The 26,311-nt window shown below is 39.2% G+C and overlaps 1 protein-coding gene across 3 annotated transcripts in view; it reads right to left on the bottom strand.

The window, feature by feature from the left end:
• RALGAPA2 (Ral GTPase activating protein catalytic subunit alpha 2) overlaps positions 1-26,311 on the bottom strand; it is a 379,248-nt gene that overhangs the window by 209,852 nt on the left and 143,085 nt on the right. For 2 of the 3 annotated variants that reach the window (XM_066386989.1, XM_066386988.1), the window contains exons 15-20: positions 24,740-24,977; positions 21,369-21,533; positions 17,795-17,935; positions 8,696-8,833; positions 7,122-7,219; positions 1,044-1,134 (exon numbers count right to left, since the gene is read on the bottom strand). In XM_066386989.1, coding sequence (XP_066243086.1) covers positions 1,044-1,134; positions 7,122-7,219; positions 8,696-8,833; positions 17,795-17,935; positions 21,369-21,533; positions 24,740-24,977 — 871 coding nt within the window. The remainder of the gene's footprint in view (positions 1-1,043; positions 1,135-7,121; positions 7,220-8,695; positions 8,834-17,794; positions 17,936-21,368; positions 21,534-24,739; positions 24,978-26,311) is intronic. The other variant, XM_066386990.1, reaches the window with a different exon arrangement.

Below are 26,311 nucleotides of genomic sequence, written 5' to 3'. Positions count from 1 at the left end.
TCACATGCCCAAAAGATGACATCAAGTCCTTACATTTTCTACTGCAGCTCATTCAACTACAAAATAGGGTGGGTGGAAGAAAAGGGGGAAACTGTCTACCACAGATGCAAGTTTACTCTGCTGGCTGGTGGGGCATGAGGTGCTCCACCACAAAACATTCTCTCCAATAGAAACCCTCTCTTTTATATACAAAAAAGTTGTAACCCGTCATAATACCATGATGCTTTCACAGGTTCTGGAGCCTTAGAGGGCTATTTTGCCTAACACAAAGCAGACCTAGACAGTTCTCTCAGACAGTTTACCCTCCGAGTCTCCTGGCTACTTCATAACGATATTATGTGTCTGCCCGTCCTATCTCTTCACTCTTTCCTGCTGTTTCTTCTACCTGCTGCTGACAGTCCCTAGACTTGTTGCTTCTAATCCGCTATTCTATCTTCACTTGCAAAGAACTGAAAGTTGTCCCAGTCACCCACCTGTCACTTCCCTCATTTCACTGTCACAGAAGTCTAAGCCTACAGGGTCTGAGGAGGGGCCTGTGAGAAGCCCCTCCGTGGCCCGCCCAGAGCTGCCTGGGCCTGCGCTGCTCACCACGCTGCTCTGAGAAGGGGGCCCGAGCACCCGCCATCAGGAAAGCAATGCATCAGGACATGATGATACAGGCCAGACTGCAATCAAACTTTATTGTTTAAATACTTAGATACTATTGGCTTCTGTGTACTTTTGAAGCATTTTGCTCCTAGCTGGTGGGAACTTCTAGGGAAGCCCATTTTTCATTCCTGGTCTGTCTGCTCGCCGAGCCATTAGCCTCAGTTGTGTCTCACTGGAGAAAGGCCCAGGGCTGAAGCGACAGGTTCAGGTCACTGACCGGGAACTGTTTCTATTGTACATGTGAACTAACTACCCACCAACCCAACATTCCAGGAATGGAATTTCCTATTTCCCAGCCACTTCTCTTCAGACGACATCATTCACATCAGAAAGCAGGAAGACAATGAAACACAGCGAAGCTGAGTCTGGAAACACAGACCGCGCCCGGGACTTACTCTGCTGCCTCTCCCTCCACCGGCCCTGCGCCGGCTGCACGCTGTCCTTCAGATCCAGTTCGGCGGAGCTGCTGCTTCTTCGAACTAAGATCTTCACACAAAAAGATTGCATTTGTTACAGGAAATTTTTAATTTTTACAAGCCTGTTAAGTTTCTAGTCCACGTTTCTAAAGAACAAATGATAATAATAGCAACAACAAAATACTGAACGCTATTTTCCATTTGAAGAATGTGTTCACAAATTACTATAACTGACTTATAAATTACTGAAGATCTGAAATTTATGGCTTCTACTTTGTCAACTGACATCCAATTAAACCGATCTACTGAGAAGCTAATGACATCTAATGCCAAATGATAGAAAACAATTTAAAGTTCTGTTTGTTCTTCTGCTCAAGCACACATATTCAGTGAATGCAATTCTCCAGAAGGCCGACACTGCACACAACGGTCAGTCTGCTGGCAGGGGAGGCTAACCTCCACCAAGACCTTTCTGAAGGCTGTTCAGTGCTTTCCTTGTTACACGTGCAACACGCTTCCCCTAGGCACTGTGCAACACTGAACCTTGTAGTCAGCACAGAGCAAAAACATCTGGAGGGAATGTGCATCCTCTAAAAATTATGACTTGCTTGAAGAGACAAAACAGACACAAATACACAAAATGATTACAAGGTACATAAGCAAAATATGCAAATGAACTCTCTCTACAAGGAATGCAGAATAAAGTGTTACCTTAATTGGCTCACAGTTACAGGACAGCTGTTCAAGAAGGCAACAGACAGGAAGTGGTAGAGAGGAGGCAGGAGGGGATTCAAGGCGGGAAGCACTGAGTGGCAACCAGCAAGTTCTAAGTGCAGGAAAAGAAGCTGATTATAGCAAGCCATTCAGGGCAGGGAGGCGAAGAAAAAAAAAAGATAAGAAGGAAATGCAGACCACTTCTGAAAGAGCCAACTGCTTGTGGGCCTTTAACATCAGGTTTAGAAATTTCGACCCAATATTGACAAAATGAGCAACTGTATGTTCTAGACAATGGCTGAATGTGATTAAAAACATAACCAGAAAGGAAAGCCTAGTATTTATCTGTTGGACAGATTCGTGTTCAGAAGAAAATTGTTATGGAACTGTCATGGTGATTCAGGAATGAACAAATAAGGCTTCTGAAGGTGAAAAGATAAAAAAGGAAGAAATAAGAAAATGGCTGCAGAATGGCAGATAAGAGACTATAATCAGCTGCATATGACAGCAGAAAAAATTAAATCCCAAAGGGATATGAATCTAGGGGACCATGAGAATAGTGATGACAAAGGAAAGAAGGATGATGAACAAAGGAACTTGAGAAAGTTTCCAATACTTCAATATTCATCTTTGAGCTGAATATCCAAAGAGTGTGTCCTATACATAGACAACAAAAATCCAGGACTGTGAGACAGAAGATAAAGCCAGTAATGAAGACGTAAATTTAAGGTTCTCCAATGTAGAACATATAAAAAAACCTGGATTCAAAGAACCAAGTCAAAGAACAAATATTAAGCAAGAAAACAAATGGTGAGTAGAGACTGAGATGTATAATTAAGAGACAATAATTACTAAACCAAAAAAGAAAAGATCCTGATTAAAATATGTAGAAGACCAACAGTACACTAAAAATATTACACAGCCTTAAAGAAGGATAATATACCCAGATGTTTCCTTAATTGAAAAGCAGAATGCAGGCTTTTCTGCTTCTGACTGAGAAACGAAATGTCTACCAGCTAGAGAACTAGATCCTACATACAAATTTGGGTTATAATTTGGGACTAACAGAAGTAAAATAAACTCCCAAGTGATCTACATCCTCCCTCCCCAAAGCAAATAGACACTAGGGCAGAGAAATGGGGCTGTCTTAAGGGTAAATCTAGTATTACCACCGCCAATGGCAAAGGAACCAAGACTCTAGGATTAAAGTACCCCCTAAGTTCTGAAACAAACAAATGCAAATGCTGTCCTGGTAAAACTCCATCACTTAAGACACCCAGGTTTTGTGTAGTTTAAATTCAGCCATCTTGGAACTCCAAAATCACCAAACACCAGAGGAAATATATCACCATGCAAAAGAGTCTAAAAACAACAGACCCTGGCAGGTTGGCTCAGTGAATAGAGCATCAGCCTAGCCTATGGACATTCTGGATTCAATTCCCAGCCTGAAAACACAGGAGAAGCAACCATATGCTTCTCTCCGCAATTCTCTCCCCCCCCCCCCCTGCAGTCAGTGGCTTGACTGGTATGAGCATCAGCCCTGGGCGCTGAGAACATCTCAAGTGATTCAAGCATCTGCCCCAGACAGGGGTTGTCCAGTAGATCCCGGTCAGGATGCATGTGAGAGTCTGTATCCTTCTTTTCACTTAAAAAAAAAAAGAAATAAAAAAACAACAAATATCAGATGTAAACACCCCCCAAGGATTTCAATAATCAGATAAAAAATTTAGACTTCTAATATGTGAATAATTTTTAAAAATAAAGGATGAGAATCATATAATAGAAATTACAAATATAAGGAGAATGGAAAATATAAAAGGAGCTTAGGGGACATGGAAGACAGAATGAGAAAGTGTAAACATATTTCTACCTAAAATTCCAGAAGAGAACAGAGGACAAAAAAGAAGCAATATTTTAAGAAATGATTACCAAGAATTTTCCATAAACAATGGAAGACAACATTCACAGATACTTGCCACACAGCATATATCAAAAAGGACAAATGTATAAACCAAAAGAAACTGCACTTAAATATACTGTAATAAAATTGAAGGACAAAGACAAAAAAACAAATAGGATGTATGAAAGACTGCTCAACAGCAACAATGAAAGACATAAGATAGTGGAAAACTAGCTTCCATTAGAATGGAAAAGGAAAGGAGAGAAATATAGGAAACTACAAGAATTAAAAGGTTGTAGTATTGTGCAAAGAAATAAAGTAACCAGAATCAAGATAAGAAACACCAGAATAAAGCCTAACATAGTTAGGAAATGGCATATATGAGAAAGAGAAGTGGCATTCAGATCAATTTAAAAAATGCATTCAGTAAATGAGATCTGGGACAAGTAGTTATCCATGGTGGCAGTGGTGGTGGCAGGGGACTGGATAAATCCCTACAAAATCCCTACAAAAATCAGTTTAAGATGGAAGAAATACTTAAATGTACAGAGCAAAACTGAAGCACTTACAAATATAAGTAAATATTTTATCTTTGGGGATTGGTATTTTAAAACTTTCATAAAACCTAACCATAAAAATGTCTCATAATCTAGAATAGCAAAATTAAGAGCTTCTGTTCATCAAAAATCACCACAAAGTGAAAATATAAATTGCATCTTGGAAGAAGGTATTTGCCAGAAACAACTAAAACAGGATCAGTATTCAGACTATAGAAAGAATTAGTACAAATTAAAGAGAAAAAGACAAATCAATAGAATAACGGTAAGGACATCATCAGGCATTTCACAGATGAAACATACATGATCAATGAACATAGGGAAAGATTTTAAACCTTATTAGTAATCTGGGCCCTGGCCAGTTGGCTCAGCAGTAGAGTGTTGGCCCAGCATGTGGAAGTCCTGGGTTTGATTCCTGGTCTCCCGCTCTTTCTCTCTTCTTCTTCCACAGGAGAATGCATGGCTCAAATGGTTTGAGCAAGTTGAACCCCCATGCTGAGGATGGCACCATGGCCTCACCTCAGGCACTAAAATAGCTCTGTTGCTGAGCAACTGAGCAGCAGCCCCAAATGGGCAGACCATTCCCCAGTAGGGGGTTTGCTGGGTGGATCCCAGTCAAGGAGCATGAGGGAGTTTGTCCCTGCCTCCAACCTCTTACCTAAGAAAAAAAATTCAAAAATAATAAATAAAAATGAAATAAAAACCTTATTAGTAATCTGGAAAATATAAAACTAAGATCCCATTTTTACACACTTGAGTCATACAAATTCTTTAATCTGACAAAGCAAGTGTTGCCAAAAATGTGAATGGATGGCAACTCTTTATGCACAGATAGCAGAAATCTACGTGGCGCAACCTCATTGGAAAACACACATTCTCTTGTAAAAGAAGAACATTCTTCTACACCAGGACTCATGAATTCTACTTCTGGATAGCCACCACAGAGAAAACACATAAATCTTGAAACACATTTAAGAATGTTTATAGCTGCATATTTCATTTAAATAAAATAAAATAATCTAAATCTTCATCAATGAGAATAGAAATAAATTGTGATTTATTCACAGTAAAATACCTTACAACAGAGAAAACAATGAACTACAGCTACATATTACAATGTGGGTTAATCTTAGAAATACATAACTGAGTGAAGAAAGCAATAACATTACTTTTATAATATTTAAAATAAGAAAAACTAAAGGAGATATATATATACACACACACACATATAATATATATAATATATAATATATATAATATATAATATAATATATATACTATATATATTATATATATAGAGAGAGAGAGAGCGCGCGCACAAAAGTATGATGCAAAGCAAGGGCACAATAAACACAAAGCCAAGAAAATGCTGCTCTCTGAAGGGACAGAGAAAGGATTATGTGCCAAAGCAGCGCCACTGGAAAAGTTCTAGTTTTTAAGCTGAGTAGTTGATTTGTGGGTATTTATGTGATTATTGAAAATACATATATAATACACATATACATACAGAATATACCTATATAAGCTGTTATATGCTCTTTGTAAAAATAAAAACAGTATAAACATTACACTGGTTATCTTCCAAGCAAGCAAAAGGCTTTCTCTTTCTATTTTGTATCCTTCTATGATATTTACGTTTTCTATGACTATATACTACATTTTAAAAAAATGAATAAACAGGAATTATCTGCATAAATAAGTTATGGGCTTCTTAAAAAATTTTCTCCTTTAGGCCCTGGCTGGTTGGCTCAGCAGTAGAGCATTGGCCCAACATGTGGAAGTCCCAGGTTCAATTCCTGGCCAGGGCACACAGGAGAACCGCCCATCAGCTTCTCCACCCTTCCCCCTCTCCTTTCTCTCTTATCTCTCTCTTCCTCTCCTGCAGCCAAGGATCCACTGGAACAAAGTTGGCCCGGGCACTGAGGATGCTCCACGGCCTCTGCCTCAGGCGCTAGAATGGCTCCAGTTATAGCAGAGCAACAGCCCAGATGGGCAGAGTATTGCCCCCTAGTGGGCATGCCAGGTGGATCCCAGTCAGGTGCATGCGGGAGCCTGTCTCTCTGTTTTCCCATTTGTCATTTCAGAAAAATACAAAAAAAAAAATTCTCCTTTATATTTCATATTTGTTTTAAAAAAGCTATTTTATGTAGTTTTTAAAAAAGCATAAGAAATCTGCAAAAACTGACTTATCTAGCAATTCATGTCAAGTGGAGGCTAGTTCCAAAAATGATGCCAGGAACAAGGAATCAGTACGCGTGTGTGAAAGGCAAGGATACCTAATTTAAAATAAATATTGAACACACACTAGCAGAGGAGTTCCATTTCATGTTAATTTTTCTATTTTTGTGACGTGACTATATTTTACATAGAAAGCAAGCAAGACTAGACTTTAAGGTTGTATGGGATTATGACCCAACTAAACAGAAATTTTTTTTAAAGAAAACATTAACTGCAATTAATATATTTATTTATTGCGCAGTAATTTATATGTTTATTTTTAATGACATTAATTTGGTTTGAAAATATCGTACTGGCCCTGGCCAGTGACTCAGTGGATAGAGCGCCTGCCTGGCGTATGGACATCCGGATTTTATTCCTAGTCAGGGCACACAGGAAAAGTGACCTTCTTCTTGTCCCCCATACCTCTACCCCCTTCTCTCTCTCTTCCTCTCCTATAGCCAGTGGCTTGCGAGGTTCAAGCTTGATCCCAGGTGCTGAGGATAGCTCTGTTGGATTGAATCAGCCTCAGGCACTAAAAATAGCTTGGTACTCGAGCATCAGCCCCAGAAAGAGTTGCCGGGTAGATCCCAGTTTGGGCACATGCAGGAGTCTGCCTGTCTCCCCTCGTCTCACATACATACATACATACATAAATAAATATCTTACTGTTATTCCTTCATATTCTTTCTTCACATGTCCTTTATTCTCTTGAATAGACTTAGGCTCTGAAGAATTCAAATTCTGTGTATTTTCTACCTTTTGACCTAGAGATTTGGTGGGGGAAAAATCACAGAGGAATATTTCAGATAGTAAAACTGAAAAATACTTTTATATATAGGTAATTATTAAATGTAGATAGAATCTAGCATACATAAAACAGGAATCATAGGTCTGGCAAACTAGTAGCCTATGAGTCAAATCCACACTGTAAACCTGGTCTCTTTGGCCACAGACAGCTTCTAAAAGAAAGGATGGAATCCTACTCACTGTGGGCAACAGGCCCACTTAGCACAGTACGTAAGCCCAGGGAAAGCAGGAAGATCTCTCTTGGGGGCCTTGGGAAAGGGATCTCAGAGAAGAGCTGCCTAAGTTAGCCAGGTGAGCTGACAGGATGAAGAAACAAGTAAGGTGGCTCAGTACATCTCAAGACTAAAGAATAACGAGAGAAAGAAAAAAATACCTAGAATCGGTCATTAAAAAGGGAACATCATAAGAAATCCTGCAAATGTTAAAAAGAACATAACAGGATTTTGTGAATAATCTGGGACCAAAACATTTGGAAATATACATGGATTGAACAAATTCCTAGAAAAACAAACATCAAAATCAAAATAGGAAAGAAAACTCTAAACAGACTTATAATGATTTTAAAATTTAAATGATATTTTAAAAACCTTCCCACAGAAAATTCAAGGCAAATGGTGGGTTCTACCAAATCCATCAGGGAGAAAAATCAATCTTACACAAAACCTTACAAATAGAAAATCTTCAAATAATAATATATTTCTCAAATTACTTTTTATTGTATTTTTTAATTTTGATAGAATTTCTAAGATGCAATACTTCCCTACTCATTGAATGAGATTAGCACGGCCCTGACATTAAGAACTGTGAGATAACTTGTAGATAAATGAGATAACTTGTAGATAAATAAGGTCATTTTATTTAATATAGGTCATGAAACTAAACTAAATGATAAGTATGCTCATTGCTACGAGACACAATTTACACATGCTCTTGAACTGTAAAATATATTCTTTACTGTTTACAGGTCTAACACCTGCATCTTTGCTTTCCACACCATGTTGCTGATGAAAGTTGTTGAAGAAACCGTGTGAATTAAAGCTATTACAAGTTACAATTTTCAACCTCAGTAGAGTCTATGAGTTTCTAGTAAAAGTTTTCACAAGGTGGGCAGCTTTCTACCTCACTACCCTCCTCCTGGCCCTTCCCCACAGCCGCCTAACCCTGGCCTGCCTGCTCCCTAACTTGCTGCTCGCCCTGACCTCGTGGTGTAACTTGCTCTGTTTCAAGCCTATTCCAGCCACTCCGGACATCTTTCTAGGTCTCAAACATGCCACACTGGAAAAAAACTGGGCATTTGTATACATCACTTAGATAAATCTATTAAAATAAACAGTGAAAATATTTTATTGCCAGAAGTGAGAATAAATGTAGAAAGCAATCGGGCACACAGCTTCTCCCCAGCCAAGTCCGCGGCAGTGAGGAAGCTCCCGCACCCTGAGCGGACTCCCAGCACAGCGGCTCCGTGACGTCCGGCGTGCTGCTGCTGCGCACGATCTGCTGCTGCAGCTCCACCGCCAGGTGGCCTGGCTCCCCTGCAGGTGCGTTTTCCAATGGCTGGCATTCTTCCACTTCTGTGGACGGTAACAAGAAACATGGAGAGAGTTATTTCTAAGCTTTTAAAAATAATTTCACCCCTTAAACAACTGATTCTAAAAATGTGTATAATTTTGGATATACTTTTCCACCCACAAAAATTGTGTAGTAAGATAATCTGCATTTACATCATCAAGTTCCCTACACTAACATTCTACTCCAAGAGTAGATTTTCCTTTTAAGTTCTACAATGAATTTTATTGTTTAATCTAAATGAAGGGAGTGGGGCAGAAAAAAGGGCACAGAAATGGCTGAGAACTGGAAAAGTTATTTAGAATTCAGGGAGGGGCAGGTCCAGGAAAGAGACCCAGGAGGTACACGGAATGGGCCATGTACATTTGAAGGGTGTGGGAATCAGTGCGTATGCATGCGTGCGTGCGCGCGCGCGCACACACACACACACACACTCTCTCTCTCTCTCTCTCTCTCTCTAAAGGAAGATAAAACACAAGGATTTCAACTCTATCATTCCTTTTAACCAATAAATGCACAACTGTCCAAAATAAAATATGATAATTATTTAATGGCTTATATCACCAAATGTAATGCTGAATTAATCAATGAAGTACAAAATTGATCCCCTGGTCTTTTTAGAGAATCAATACAAATATGACATAAAACAGAAAACCACAGATGAGTACTGACCCCTGGATACTCTCATCCAGCATTATTACAAACTATGTTGCCCTAGAGAATGGCTGCTCTCCCAGCTCCGTGCTAACCTTTATGGTTTAACCTCCAAAGGCAACCCAAGGCACTGGAAGGTCACACCACCCTCTTAGAACTCCAGCCTAGGTATGGCATCATAATTTGCCTTGGTTACTGTAATAATCTCCTTACTGGTCACTGTGCCCCTTATCTAGCCACCCTCATATCTATCCTCTACGTGGCCCCAAAGAGGTCTCTGTAGAGCAAAGATCTGACAGCTGTACTGCTCTCCTGCCAGCTCCCCTCCATCAATGTACAGTCAAGCCTGTGCTCCTCGCAGTAAATGCAGGGCTCTCCCTGATCCACTTCACAGACTTGACCCCACACAAGGAGATCTCACTCCCTCTAGCCTGACTCCTTGGCACCTGCTGCTCTCTTCCTCCTGCTGCTTACTTCCCAGTTTCCTCCTCCCTCCCTCCCATACCACCCGGCAGGCCTCCTGCAGGACTCGCCATGTGGTCTGCAGGTGAACCTCACCATGACACTGCTCATCAGACTCCACACTCACATATGTAGTCATGAAACTTTACATCCGTGTAACCGCAACATCACATCTCCAAATGTTTAAGTAGCTCAAGTTTGACTCCTTCTAAGAAGCGACTGCTTAAAATTCAGCCTGTATCATCTTACCTGACAATGTCACCCAATTCCTCTCCTGATATTAGACTTACTATTGATGTACCAGCCTCTCTATGACCCTTTAATCTGAGCCACAAACCAAAGTTCTGGTTCATCCTAACCAAGAAGTTGTATGTAGGAAGATTCTAAATGTGAGAGATAGGATTTCAACAAAAAACTGCTACTTTTTAAAATTATCCAAATAAAATTCCATTTAAAGTACACTGATCCAAGTTACAAGACCTCAAAACTATGACATGCTGGATCCTGTACTTATAATTCAGAGTACTGGGCCACAGGCCAAGTTAAGACACTGAGAGCCGCTGAACTGAGGGTTTAAGCAAAGGAAAGCCGAGGTACATAAGCAGACAAACTCATTAAAACCTTGTCTTTCCAGGATGTCTTTGCTCTTCTCCTGAACTGCCAAGAACTGTTCATTTTCCCAGAGAAACACAAGACCTGTGTACACACCGTGCTCTACCCACACGCCCCACACACATGGGTTAAGTCCTTCCACAGGTCGCCTTCCAGGCTCTTCGGCATTAGGCAGCAGAAGCCGGAGAGCACCATGGGACCAACCCCTTCTGGCGCCCTTCTTGCACTGTTTATTCTAATTATGCAGGACTTTGAAACCTTCTGGGAAGAGTTTATATTTGTTAATGAATGTACTTGTTAATCCAAAATCAGTAGAGGGAGCCCAAGAGCTTCATGGTTCTCTAAAAAATAATTGGCAAGTGCCAGTTTTTATAGATAGTGGGAACAGTGGATTTTATTCACTTAAATTTGATGCCAAAAACTGGTAGATGTTGGTTTCTGGGCTATGAGCAGACAAGTAAGAGCTGAGCCAGCACTGGCAGCATCTTTTAAAGATAAAGAATATCACCATCTGGTGGGATGCAACAAGCCACAGCACCATGGCTTCAAAATCCAAGTGTCCCCACTGGTCCACAACAGACGGACGAAAGGCCTGCCATCACCAGCTGGTCAGCCTTCCCAACAGGCTGGCCTGATGCAACTTCAAGACTTGATTTTTGTAAAACTCTTGGTAGGGGCTTCTCAGATGGAGAAAGTCCAGCCCTGCAGAAATTACCAGAAGCAGTGAGAGTGGGAGCATCCATGATGAGGACGGGAAGGAAGGGAGAATAATGTCAAACGTGCAGTGAGGGCTGCTGTGCTACTGATACCCTAATTCCTGCAGCTGACTGTCAAGTGTTAAGTGTGGGGGAAAAAAAAGAATTTTAAATTCTACAAATCCCATAATGTAAACCCAATTCCCTGATTTGTAAGTATACATTTCTTGGCCTTTTTTTCACAGTCTGCACTAAATACTGTATATACTGAATATATGTTTTGTGTAAATGAATAAATGAACACCAAAAACATTTTCTTGATGCATTGCCTTAAAAAAATAAATAGTTCTTGGGCTCCCTCTGCTGGCCTTTTATTTGTTAAGAAAGCAACTGAAGCTGTTCAAGCGGCTCCCATTCTACAGTATCAGTCCATAATATATTTAAAACCATTTGAACACTGATATGCAAAGATGAAGATAAAGAATTATCCTATATTCAAAATAAAAAAATAAACAATTCAAGTTATATAAAAATTGCATTGGCCTGACCTGTGGTGGCACAGTGGATAAAGCGTCAACCTGGAATTCTGAGGTCGCCGGTTCAAAACCCTGGTTTCCCTGGTCAAGGCACATATGGGAGTTGATGCTTCCTGCTCCTCCCCCCTTTCTCTCTCTCTCTCCTCTCTAAAATGAATAAATAAAATCTAAAAAAGCAAAAACAAAAACTTATAAAAATTGCATTATATATTCTCGGAATTCTAATGTATTGTTTTAACTAACACACAATTTCTGTCTGAATCACTTCAAAGAGCTAAATTTGACTCAAGATTCCCACATCATTCACTTTCTCTCAAGCATAGCTAACTCAATAATCTAAGTTTTTAACACACTTTCTAACTTCTTGATAGACTAAGTTTCACAACCCATTACTAAACCACTCCTTTCTAAAGCTCCATTCAAAATACCAGAAAACTGATAAAATAAGAAATACTTCATTTTTCCCACCGAGAGAATCATGATTAAATTGTGTAAACTCGTCAGAAACTTCTATTTATTCCAGATGTCTGACTAGCTTTTAAAGCAATTTTACTCACTCTTTTATCTTATAATAAGCATATAATATGGAGTGAGACTCAGTCTTCAATAACTAAAATTCTGGATCCTATTTACCCCTCATACAAGATTGTATAAGCAAAATTAACAGTAATTTCTTATCTTTTTTTTTTTTTTGAGAGGGAGAGAGAGACAGGGGGAGAGATAAGCATCAATTCTTCATTGCAGCACCTTAGTTGTTCACTGATTGCTTTCTCATATGTGCCTTGATTGGGGGGAGGGAGGGCTACAGCAGAGCAAGTGACCCCTTGCTCAAGCCAGCAACCTTGAGCTCAAGCCGGTGACTTTGGGCTTCAAACTAGCAACCTGTGGAACTCAAGCCAGCAACCATAGGGTCATGTCTATGACCCTTTGCTCAAGCCAGCGACCTCGGGATTTTGAACATGGGTCCTCAGCATCCCAAGCCAATGCTCTATTCACTGTACCATCGCCTGGTCAGGCAGTAATTTCTTATCTTTTAAAGCATTGTGTATGATACCAACCTGCCCCTGTAAAAACACAAGAGAGGTAAATCAACTCAGAAGCTTAATGTTTCCCACAAGGTCAAAGGTGAATCAGCCCCAACCCTAACAACAAGCACTTCCTGACAACCAGGAAGTGCTACCTGGAAGCCAGAGAACCAGATGCAGAAGCAGCTAAGTGAGGCTTTCAATTAGGTTCCATTCAGTCTCTTTGAGAATGAAGATTACCAGTTCTCTAATTACTAGTATTACAATGTTTGTAAAAGAAAAATAAAATCTACTGTGTGCACGTTCTGTAAGCATTATGGATCAGTGATGTTCAACCAGTGTGCGCAAAAGAAAAATTTTTTTAAGATTTTATTCATTGATTTGAGAGAGAGAGAGAGAAAGGGCGGTGGGGGGCATGACGCATCAACTCATAGTAGTTGCTTCTCATATGTGCCTTGACCTGGTGTATGTGCTTGAACTGGTGACCTCTCCATTCTAGGTCAACGCTTTATCCACCACACTACCAGAGGTCAGGCTGCAAAAACTTTTTAAATATGTCATACCCGACTATTTAGTCAAGGACACTGACCTCTTTTCCCTTAGATTGTCAAATAAAAAAAATAGCCATCTGGTATAAATGAATCAAAATTATACCCTTTTTTGGTCAGATCAGCAAACAATACTTTTTTGGTATGCTACAGAATTTTAGTAATTAGTTTATGTGTGTCATGAGATGAATAAGATGGAAAATCTCTGCTATAGACCGATCAACGTACCAACATAAAGCAGTTAAAACTGCAAAACAACTAGAAAGAATTGTTCCCACAAAAGAGAAAAAGAGAAAGCACTGAAACCGCCAGTTCTGCCTGCACGTGTTTATTTCTGTAGCTGTTCATGTTGATGGACTACAGGTGGCGTGGCTTTCCCAAAATATTGCTGCGGCCAACTGGAGTCACAGAGAGGTCAGAATGAGAAACACTAGTGGCTGAAGGTAAGGAATTTTCTACTGTTTATATTATTAACACAATTTGATGGGTTGAATAGTCATAATAGTTCTAACCTATTTAGAACAAAAACAAGAAATGTTAATTTAAACAAAAAAAATTAGCAACAACTTTTAGAGTAAAAAAAACTTATGGCCAGAAAGTCAATATTAAATGGGTGTGCATATTACGTATAGGTGGATGTACATCTATGTAAATATTTAGCAACAGGTGCCTGACCGGTGGGCGCACAGTGAGTAGAGCATTGACCTGGAATGCTGAGGTCCCAGATTTGAAACCTCAAGCTCACCGGCTTGAGTGAGGGCACATCAACTTGAGCAAGAGCTTGCCAACTTGAACGTGGAGTCACTGACTTGAGCGTGACATTATTGACATGATCCAATGGTCACTGACTTGAGAACAAAGGTCACTGGCTTGAAGCCCAAGGTCGGTGGCTTGAGTAAGGGGTCACTGACTCTGCTCGAACTCCCTGGAAAAGGCGCACTTGAGAAGCAATGAACAACTAAAGTAAAGAAACTATGAGTTGATGCTTCTCCCTCTCTCTCTTCCCTCTTTCTCTCTCTCTCCCTGCCTGTCTCTCTCTCTCTCAAAAATAAATAAACAAACAAATAAAATATTAGGCAACAGGTTAGCAAGATATTCCAGTAAACTAGGATTTAAATTGGAGCACAATTTTAAGACTCTAGTGTTCCAACTAGTGGAGAATGTACAATCTAAGACTAAGGACTGATATGCATTGATTGCTCTTGGCCAGTCTCTTAATAGAACAGTCACAAAGACAATGGCATCACTTTAATGATAAAGAACAAATGGCTTCAGACTAAGGAGGAGTTCACTACTATAATCAGATGAAACAGACAGAACAAATAGCAGGTTGTTCTCAAAGCTATATGGCAAAGTCTCTTCACCCTCGGTGCCATAAAACCAAGAGTAAGAATGTCAGAGGCAGGAAAGCACAGACTCAGCACTATTAATACTTTGGATCAGATATTTCTTTGTGATGGAGGCTGTCCTGTGTATTGCAGGATGTTAAGCAGCATCCCTGTCTTCCACCTACTGGATGTCAGTGGCACTGCTCCAGTTGTGACAATCAAAATATCTCTAGATATCGTCACATGTTCCCTGGGGGGACAACATCGTCCTTAGTTTAGAACCACTGCTCCAAATTATATTCAAGTTCTGTTGAAATAATGTGTGTATAAATGGGGCTCAAGATCTACGTAAAATATAATACTGAATAAAAAATATCTCCAAATGAGATTACTAACAAGAAGAGATTTCTTCTGGAAACATATTCTGGACAAGCTAATACAGTAAAAACGTCAATGAAATGATATGGGGGGGAAATGGACTGTGAAAAAAAAGAAAACTTTAAACTATGAAAAAAATTCCTTTTGGGTGTATACCAGCCAAATACAAAGCAAAACCATTTTAAATACTTTATTAATCATCTGTAGGGAACAGTACTTTTTAAAAAAAATAAATATTCAGGCAGGTACTGCGCATCAGTAAGTTAACCGACAGTGCACATCTTCCCGTGTAGCACTCTCCGTATTTACCAGAGAAAAAGACTTTCCTAAGAGCCACCGTCCTTATTCTCAATAACTACCTCATGCTCTCACATTCTGTGAATTAAATAATATATGTTTTATACCAGGGGTCGGGAACCTTTTTGGCTGAGAGAGACATGAATGCCACATATTTTAAAATGTAATTCCGTGAGAGCCATACAACGACCTGGGTACATTACGCATTATCCAATAAAAATTTGGTGTTGTCCCGGAGGACAGCTGTGATTGGCTCCAGCCACCTGCAACCATGAACATGAGTGGTAGGAAATGAATGGATTGTAATACATGAGAATGTTTTATATTTTTAACATTTTTTTTATTATTAAAGATATGTCTGCAAGCCAGATGCAGCCATCAAAAGAGCCACATCTGGCTCGCGAGCCATAGGTTCCCGACCTCTGTTTTATACTCACCAGGGAAATCAAGCTTTAATTTTGCTTTGCTAAGCTAGTTTAACATATATACATATATAGCATTTATAGCATAGTTTAGTGGTATAAAAAGCTACAATTAGACTATTGCCAATATTAAATAATGTATAGTGCCATCTTCCTGAAAATAAAAAAGAACATGAAAATATTTCCCTCTTTAGTAAGATGATTCAGTTCATCTTAGGATCACTGAAAAAACAAGTAGACTTAGACCTAATTATTCATTATAGAGCAAAGTAAACCCTTTTATTGAAGTATCTATGCCCAGAATCACTTTTGGTGCTATAAAGTCTTAATAAGCCAGAAAACATACTGTGTGTAGATCGTATGTACCTAAAAACTCAATTTTAATTGGCTGACGCCCAAGAACAATTTTACTTTGTTAGAAAAATTAGCACTTAAAAATAATTTAAGTTAATTAATTTATTGATTGATTTTGGAAAGAGAGAGGAAGAGGGTGTGTGTGTGAGAAAGACAGCTACAAAGAGACATCAAAATTTGTTGTTCCTGACCAGGGATCGAACCTGCAACCTCGGTATATTGGGATGATGCTCTATCCAACTGAGCTACCTGGCCAGAGCTGAAAAATTTAGCACTTCTTAGCAGTTTTATTTTCTTTTACTCAAATCTTATTCAGTATAAATCTGCATAAGCTGATCATCTTTATTATATGCGGCTTAAGTGTCTGTCGCCGATAGCTTATTGGTTGCTTGCGTAACTGTACTAGCCAATGGGGTGAAGTTGCCACGGCATTCAAATAGTCCCGCCTTCTGGCATGCCACCTCACAAATTGAGGTTAAAGATTGGAGCAATTATTATGCTGTTAAGAAATCTTAACACTAGAAGGGGTCTTTGCAATGGTACAAGACTAGAGGTTCTCCAATTGAAAAATAATGTCATAATAGCTAAGTCTTTGACTGGCTCCTCTAAAGGTGAAATACATGTCATTCCAAGAATTGATTTGGCTCCATCTCAAACAGGGTTGCCGTTTCAATTGAGACGTAGACAATTTCCTGTAAAACTTGCCTTTGCTATGACCATCAATAAGTCTCAGGGCCAAACACTTAAGCGTGTTGGCATTTTTTTACCTGAGCCTGCATTTGGACACGGTCAACTTTATGTTGCCTGTTTAAGAGTTCGTGAAAGAATGGACATAAAATTAAAAATAATTGATGGTCCTCTGCAAGGCGAGCTTAAAAATGATGGAAAGATCTACACAAGAAATGTTGTGTACAAAGAGATCTTTGACATGTGAATTAACATTTTATTATTTAAATCACCTTTATTTATTGAGCTAGCGGTGGCTCTTAAGAAATGTACCGCCAGTAGTTTCCTTCATTGCACTCTACTTTAAGCAATTAAGCAAGTAGAAGGGGGAAACCCCGTGGGGCAGTAAGCAAAGGGGCGTCCTAGCCGCCTGCCCTTGGTAATTCAGTTTGAATTAGCAGACACCTTTGCACAAATCATTTTAATTACAATTTATAACATACAGAACAGCGGTCATTTCGTATGACCGCCGGGCTTTCTAGTTACTTTACACATGATTATGATTTGCTAACTCCAAAAAAGTCTTGCCTGCATAAGTTTTCCAGTTTATTCATGTTGAAGGAGGAACAAGATTTCTAACACTGACATGCTCAAATTTTCTGAAAATCCCCTTCTGTTTTCTAGGTACTGGATAGAAAGTACAATGAGGCAGGCATCATTGTCTATTAAAAACTACGGGCCGTGAAAATCCTCTTATCTTTCTTAACTGGTAATGCCAAGACCAGTGGTGCTACAGAAATCTGTCCTGGCTGTTAATTGCTACTACAAGTCTAACTGCATAAAAAGTCATTAACATTCACTGAATATAAATACAAGTGCAATGCCCAGGCACGCATGCGCAAGGTGGGTCTATTAACGAAGGAAGCAAAGCCCAGAGGCAAGAGGAGAAGCCCAGGAACACTGACAGACAGGAGGAAGCATTACAGTACCTGACAGCCTGTGAGAGCAAGAGGAGTAAGAGAGACCAGGGAAGAGAGCGCTCACGGTGTGAAGCAGGAGCGGGACGCTTTTAGTGGCGGGCAAAGCCTCAGAGAGGTGGACACAGTTGCTGATAGACTGGCTTCTCTTAGCTTCCAGGAAAGACAAAGTAACAGTTATGTCAGAAGAACAGCAGAATCTTTCACTTTTTTATACTATTACTATTTTTCAGGGCTCTCTATAAATACAGGGAGGCAAAAGTAGGTCTACAGTTATGAGTATGCGAAACAGAATTTGTGTATTATTAAGTACTGTGTTATTTTCCATACAAATAAACTAAACCTACTTTTGCCCTGCCTTGTATTTCTTGGAGATCATTTTAAACTTGAAAGGCAATTGATACAATGCACATACAGCCAACTTTCAGGCATTCTGATGACACTGGAGAAGAGACAATTCATAAATAATCAATCTTATCTTAGAATGCTTTATATGTTAGTCTTTCCTTGATTTCTGCTGTGTATCATATTCACATTTGGGTTGTCTGTTTATTTGGACAGACATTACAATCAGTTTTATTTTTCTATATGACCCAAACAAAAAGACTACAGTGAGGGAGGGAAAATCTAATTTAAAATTAAAAGTGTTCTATATATAACACATAATTCAAAAATCGGTTTACTAAGAGCTGACTATATTCAAAAGCAAATTATTTAGTAAATATTCTAAAAGCTTAAAACCATGTAAAAGTCAAGTTGAAAAGTAAAATATTTCATAAATGGAAAAAAGATAAAAATCTCCATGAAACCCATCATTTTACATCACATTTCATGCTTTATAAATCCAAAATTTTCTATTATGAACTTTTGTGTTATAAAGTATTCAATATACTGCTATTCAAATGACCATCAGAGAAAAAAATGGACATAGGAAGAGAGTACAACTCACATATATGAAACCACTGTAGGTACACTGGCTCATCCTTAAAACAAAAATATAAAGGTTTACCTGCTTTTATGTGATTTTAACATTAATAAACTAGAACTACAGAAATGGTAGTGATGTATTTGCAAAAAGTGAAACAAACTTTTTACTTGCGGCTTTTTCCCCTACCCCTTGGCTCTCAGACTTCCCAGGTCTAAGTCCCAGTTCTAAAGGACTCTCTACAGTGCAATTAGAGTATAATTCACAAATGTGTAAAATAATATGTAAGTGAAAACAACTCCCATGTAATCATCAAACTGACTGACTTAAAATTTCCTAAAGATTTGTTCACCTCTCAACATCAAAGACAATTTGAGTGTTGTTTTAAAAAGCTTGCCTTTTATAAATCAAATGATTGTGCATTTCCCCCAAACTGATCACTAGATATTTCAGAAATAATAAAACAGAGAATATTTATTTTGTGTGGAAATTGACTTGCTTTAATCACTCATTTTACACATCAAAAATTTTAGCACTGATCACACTCAGGAACAAAATTTTGCTTATAATTCTTTTCTATATTACTTTTTAATTCTTTAAGACTCCAGTCCCAGTCCTTTTAACTTGCAAGCTAGTACAATTCTCTGTTAAACTGCCATTTCCCTACTCTGCCATTCCTCGTTATGTATTTCCCTCTTGCCACCATCACTGACATTCTCCCAATCTAAAAATATAGTCTGTGGGTAAAATCATAATAGAATAATCTTCAATTATTCTCTTACTGAAACTGGGCAGAAAGTCACTTTCAAATGCATCTCTACAATAAATATTTTAACGCTAAAAGTAGCAAAACTAACTACATGAGCTGCTTGCTGTTCTCTCATTAAAAGATGCTCTCTGCACAAGTCAAAATCTAACATGGAAATATTCTGGGTTTTTTTAAAAGACAAAAAGGTGAATTATTCCACAATGTAAAAATAATGCAACTGAGTAAACCCACTAATATTTAGTCTATATAGATTAATTTTTATAAAATAGCATGATATAATAAAATCTTCAAAGACCACTGCTTTCACAAGCAACAAAAAATATTTCTTACAATTTTGATTTTTCCTATTTTATGTTGCATATATACATCTAAAATACATAAGGTTTATAGATACATCCAACTAAATGGCTCTCATCTTCATTATCTTTTATAGGTTATAGTTTCGAATGTTTTTAATTTAATTAACCCCGCAAAGGCCAGGTTTATGGTTTTTAAGTGATATTCAGTGCGAACACCTTTATGTTTTTGTGACAGTTCTTATTTTTGCAATGCCATGGCTTTTCAGACACCCGAGGACACCGATAAACAAATCCTCATGGCCAAGCGGTGGCATATGAAACATGCAATGTCCAATAAGCTGATGCTCACAAAAATGTGAGAATAATGTTTTTAAAAGTGTTCTGAATGATCACTTTCATCATCACAGTAATTGAGGGGCTGTAAGGGGTAGCAGGAAGTCTGGGCAGCTCAGGTACGCTGACGCCTTTGCCACAAACTTCTATTCTGATCCCTTTCTTTTAAAGATCCGATGACAGAAGAAAGGAGGGTTAGGAAGTAGGATGAGAAAAGAAATCAGTGAATATAAGCCTCCTGAAAAGTTGCCTGTTACCAGGAGGAGGGCCTCTCCTCAGGGGAGAGGAGGAAGGAAAGCAGAAAGGAGCTGAATACAAGGTGACTGTAAAGAATGTGGTAATTACCAACAAATGCTCTATAGCAAAAAGCAGGAAACAGTCATAGTTAGGATATGTTTTCATAAAATTCCAACAGGATTCTAAAATTCCAACAGTATTAAGCCTTCATTTACTAAGTACTATAAATTATATTGTGTGTAAATAAACTCTGATTTATGACTAGAGAATACTGTAACTTTCTGCAGTCAACATGAATCACAACTGTATGGTATTACTGATGTCAAAAACTACAGGAAACTCAGATAAAATTGTTTTAAATGTAAGTCACAGCTCAAAGTCACTTGGGGGTGGGACTTGCTTTGTTCTTATTAAATACTGGATATGAGTTTACTTTTTAAAGAGTTCTCTTTTTGTTTTAAAAGTAAAGTGTACCAAAGCAGTCTGATTAACTGGGGTTCTTGGTCAAGTTCTTGTTAATTCTAAATGGCTGCTAAGGACAACATCTATAGACATGTAAAACTCAACTGTACAAAGATACAAAAAGTTTAAATGTCTTTGGTCCTGAAAACTAGGACTAAAAAGAATAGGTACACTATTCTCATTGCTGGAACAAGTTGCCACTTTCTGAAGATTCATATTGTTCAACAACAATAATGCAACTAGGTGTGTGATTACTGTGACTCTCTTTCTTCAAGGTTCAAATAAAACATCTATTTTCTCTCTTTTGCACAAATATCTCATTCAAAATTAATATCTCACGCAATAGTACATCTTCTTCACAATGATTTTGAAGTGAATATGAAAAATTGTGTTTTAAAACGTAACCAGAACAGAAACTTTAAAAGATATGGAGAAATCTCATTTAACAAAAGATCAATTGAGCTTTTAACTTCTTAGAATTTTTAAACTTTTACATTTTATTCCTCGAAATCATTTTAGACAGCAACTATACCTTTGGGAAATATTTAAATAAATGTTTACCAGATGCTTTTTGGCGAACTATATTTCTTGCTTTCTCAACTCCTGGTGCCCCAGACGTGGTGGCACTCCTAAATCGCATCGGCTCAGTCACATCCAGGTGGCTCCGCCAGCTGAGAGAGAAGGACCTCCCCACAGAGGTTTCTTTCTGGGCATCTAGAACACAGCCTGATAAAGGATAAGACAAGAAAAGGAATCTGAAGGCTGAATTCATTATTCATTTCATAGCCTATGCTGCTTAGCAAATTTCATACCTCCAATTACATATGATCAGCAGTTTCTCTTGTGGCAAATTAGGTACCACTTCCTTATGCTGTAATTTCGGAAGTTATTCATGTATCAGTAATGTAAAAATTCCTATTGCTACAGTATTTTTCAACCATCTCCAACAGTCTTATGAAAATTACATCTTCATAGTACTCACACCAATACACGTACAACAAACATATTAATCAACCTTTCTCAATATAAGGACAATGTCAAATGAATTTATATCACTGCTCCAAAAACTACTTTCCGGTACCAGAAGATGAGAGACCCTGATTTTAGAACAGTACTCCTTCCTTTAGGCACCAACCTCTCCACAGCCTCAAGAGAAATGGATGCTTATAATCTCTAAAAATAGTAACACCTTACAACTCTGCGACGTAAGTTCTCTTCTTTCTCCTCATACTGCTCTGGCCAAATGTTTCAAATGAGTGGTCAAGAATGCAAAAGAAATCCAGGAGAAAAGAGAATGAGACACTGAGCGCTCTCTGCACAGGGAGGTGGTGGCGGTGGCTGCCACCTGGGGCTTGTTTTCACACTCAGGTTCCACAAGTCCAGTGCTTAGAAGGCAGGTATTTCTAGAATGAATACTTAAATCTGTTTTTAGAATAAAGTAATACAATAACTAAGTCAGAAATATGTTCCATAGTGATTAAATAAAACTTGTTCTGTATCATTCTGAAAATAATGTTTTTGAAATTGTTTACCTTCCTAATACAAGCCTATCCTATGACTCTATGTGCTCACACAGTGGGAGGAAAAAGACTATTGTGAGGCCTGAGGGGAGGGGAGATCACAAGAATTTCAGGAGGGAGGGCATGGACTTAGTGTGAGAAAAGCCGTACCTGCTGTCTCAGCAGCTCCCCGGCATCCTGAAAGGCACCCCTTAGCCAGGCAGACTCTCTGCTGGGCTGAGAATCAAGGTCTCAGAGAGCCAAGTTCCTGGCTAGAAGCATCCTGATCCTCTAAGGCTGGGTTTATGTAGCGGCCTCAGAACTACTACAGAGCATGGGACAGAGGCCAAGGGCCCAGACTTAGCTCCTAGACCTACTTCAATCCCAAATCTCCAGTTCAATATATTTTTTAAGAAGCACTCTGTACATCTTCAAATGGGGAGAAAAAGGGATCTGCTGCTAAAATACGTTAGAAAATCATCAATCTAACTCTAAATGAAAATTAAACTGTCCCACTAGATCACCACGTACTTTAAACTACTTTTTCTTTTTTGACTTCTCACTTACTTGCTTTTACTAACTGATGCTTTGGCAAGCCACTTACAGACTGCAATGAAGATATATAAGAATCAGCATGTTAGTTACTCTCTATGGCTAATTAATCACTGTCATTCATTCACACCTCCCAATGCCACATTCTCTTTTGTCCTCTCTCATACTGACAATGAGCTTCATCACATAACTTACTTTGGCTGCAAATCTGAGCGAGCAGAGATGTGAAATGCACCCACTGCCCAGGTACTACTGTGGCCTCAACTCACAGTCAGCCAACCCCTAGCAGCCGCTGACAATTTCATAGTCTAGCTTAGTGATTTTCAACCCGTGTGCCATAGGATTTTTAAAACATGCAATACCTGACTATTTAGTCAGGGACACTGACCTCTTTTTCCTTAGATTGTCAAATAAAAAATGACAATAGCCCAATACAACAAAAGCCACCTGTTGTGAGTGCCGTCTTGAACCATGTCATATTACAAAGTTGTATCTTATTGGTCATGACACATAAGGTTACTTCTGATTGGTTAATTCTTGGTATTAGAAATCCTTACAAGTATAGGCATCTGATTTTTTTAAAAGTCACTTTGGAACAAAAAGGGTAGGTAATTACTTTTTTTTGGTAAATTAAAGTTATATTTATTTTTTAGTCAGATTGGCAAAAAATTATATTCTGGGTGGGACCTAGAATGTTAGTAATTAGTTTACGTGTGCCATAAGATGATGAAGGCTGAAAATCACTGGGCTCGCTGACTGCGAACACAGGAGCGACTCCAGCGGAACTGCCCACGATGTCCCACCCAGACAGCCAGCACACAAATTATAAGCTAAGTGATGGTGATTATTTTAAGCCTCTGTGTTTGGGGTGGTTTGTCACACAGCAAAAGCTAATGTACAGAATCTATAAGGCTATAGCTGAGGTTGTAGTGTAGCACAGAAAGCAACGTGCCTTTATGAGTCTTTGGAGGAGGAAGTCCACCCAAGTCTCAGGACCAGGAAAGCTACGTATCAATCATCTAAGCACGTGGTTTGTGCTTATCTTCTGGACCCTGATTCTCTGAGGTAACTGTGAAGGTCACATCTGAGGCTGCCCTTTCCCCGCCTCCCCAGCAAGCACAGAGGGCTCTCTGGCAGCACCCTTTCATCGTGTCCCAATGTTCTTACGTGTTTTATCTATTGCATTACATGTATTTCTATGAGCTGACTCAAAACCTTTACATAATAATTTGGAGCACAAGTGAATTGATCCAAGGACTGTACCACAGACTTGAAAACAGTCATGAAGACAGGAGCTGTCAAATTGTCATCCCCAAAGAAACCACTACTGATGTTTTCCACCTTGATCTGACTCTAGGTATCAAAATAGTTTTTACCCCCAAATATATCAAAACAAAATGACTCCCACCTGAAGTATTCAGAATTTTCCCACCTCTCCTAGGGAGGCAGTTGAATATGTCTTAACAGTTTGGCATTTTGAGTTGGTCTTGCTTGGCTTTGCTTTCTGGCTTTACCACTTCGCTTTATGACCTTGAATGAGTCAATCACTGCGAACCCTGTTCTTCAGTTCCTGCGATATGGGGATAGCAGTATCTACTTCACAGGGGATCATGAGGGGAAAGAAAGAAAATACATACAAAGCACTAGCCATTATTAATATTGCTTTTACTACTATACTCCTTCATCTTCCTTCTTCTTCCACAACCTCTTCACAAAGTCATCACCCTCATTAAGGGGACAGAATGCTATGAGACACAATCTAAGGCCACCATTAAAGACACTGTCTATATGGCTGGTTCAGTTTACTATGAAATTTCATGTTTTAACTGCCTAGATGTATAAAGACACACCCCTTTCCTGACGTAAGAATGGAAATAATACCTTTGCCTCGTTGTTTCTTTTCCTTTTGTTCACTTAGTTTGTCCAGAGGTAGGTTTGTCATCTCGACGCCATAGACAGTTCTGGCAAGCACTGCTGTCAGGGAGTCCATGATGTTGGCCCACTCGTTTATGAGCTCCTCCCACTCCGTGAGGGAGGACAGCACACCGAGAAAGTCATCCCAGAGCTCTCGGGAAATGTACACACACAGGTTTGCTCGGATCCAAGCCACAATGAGCGTCTAAAACCGACCAACCAACAAGAGAGTTCACTATCTTCATTTGGAAAAAGTATAATTAAAAATATTTTTTTAATTACCATTAACAAAATGAATTTTAAAATAAAAATAGCTTTTGGATTTTTTCTTTTAATTTCTCAAAATTCATTTCATCAACATCAATCAGGATTTAAGTTACTGTAAAGTTAGTTATCATTACGAACAAAGCTAATGATTCCAGATTATTCCAGTGTCTACCACTGCTCCTGGCATAATTGCGGAGAAGACAAAGGTCTCTGTACAACGATTCTGTTTCCTGAGACATGTCTTTCCATCATTTTCTACAGTGGCTACTTCAAACCTCCTCTTCTATATGTAAACCTCCAACCTCACCAACTCTTCCCTGATTTTTAGCAGATGAACTCACAGCACTTCAGAGAAAACAGAACCCATTAAACAAGATGCCCTACACCTCTGCCCACAAGACCCATACCCAGCTTCTCCTGCTTTTCCACACTTGTTTCTACCTCTGCTCTGGACCCTTCCTCAGAGTCTTGTATTTGTATTAACCCCACCTCCCCTTAATCACCAAACCAACCTACTTTCTCAGCTCTTCCCATCAGCATAAAACACTCCAACTCTTCCTCATCTTAAAAATAAAAAAGTTCCCTTGAACACAGATTCCCTCCTCTAGCCACAGCCCCATTTCTCCTCCTTTCAAAGTCTTGGAAGAATGTTGCACACACTCCATCTGCACTTGCTCATCTCCCAGTCAACAGACAGCTCTGGCTTTCTCCCTCCTGTGCAACTCCACCTTCAGCCTGGGGTTTGATCTCCACTCGCATGGCTCCACTATCTGTGTACTGCCGACGTCTGAACATCCACGTTCAGCTGAGACCTCTTTGCTGGTTTCCTGATCTGCCTATCTGCTTACTGGATAGCTCCACCTGCCTGTTCAGCAGGCACCTGTAATAGTAAAAAGAATTCAATTTCTTCCATTGAGATTCTTCCAATTGCTTGACTTTGGTCCCTCCTGCTTCTGGCCTTTGCACATACTTTTTCTTCCCTCTTTTCCCTCCCTTTTGCCTCTTTAACTCCCATTCTATTTTTAGGTCACAACTTGAATATCAATTCTTCCAAAATGTCCCTGATTGACACCTACCCCCAGCCTCCAGTAGCCGTCAGTCCCCACACTTCTCTGCATTTCCCCCCTCAGAGCACTTAGTGCCCTTTTCCTTAGGAATCTATTTACTTCTGTATCCCTCTTCCAAGTCTTATGGTCCTCAGCACTCACTGCAACTGGTCATGTGGGCAACCGTACAAGACTTCTGGATATTTCCTTACCTTGAAATCGCCCG

Source organism: Saccopteryx leptura, chromosome 5, assembly GCF_036850995.1.
Source record: "Saccopteryx leptura isolate mSacLep1 chromosome 5, mSacLep1_pri_phased_curated, whole genome shotgun sequence".
Taxonomy (NCBI): domain Eukaryota; kingdom Metazoa; phylum Chordata; class Mammalia; order Chiroptera; family Emballonuridae; genus Saccopteryx; species Saccopteryx leptura.
Note: the sequence above shows the minus strand (reverse complement) of the source record. Positions and strands in the feature narration are given on the sequence as shown.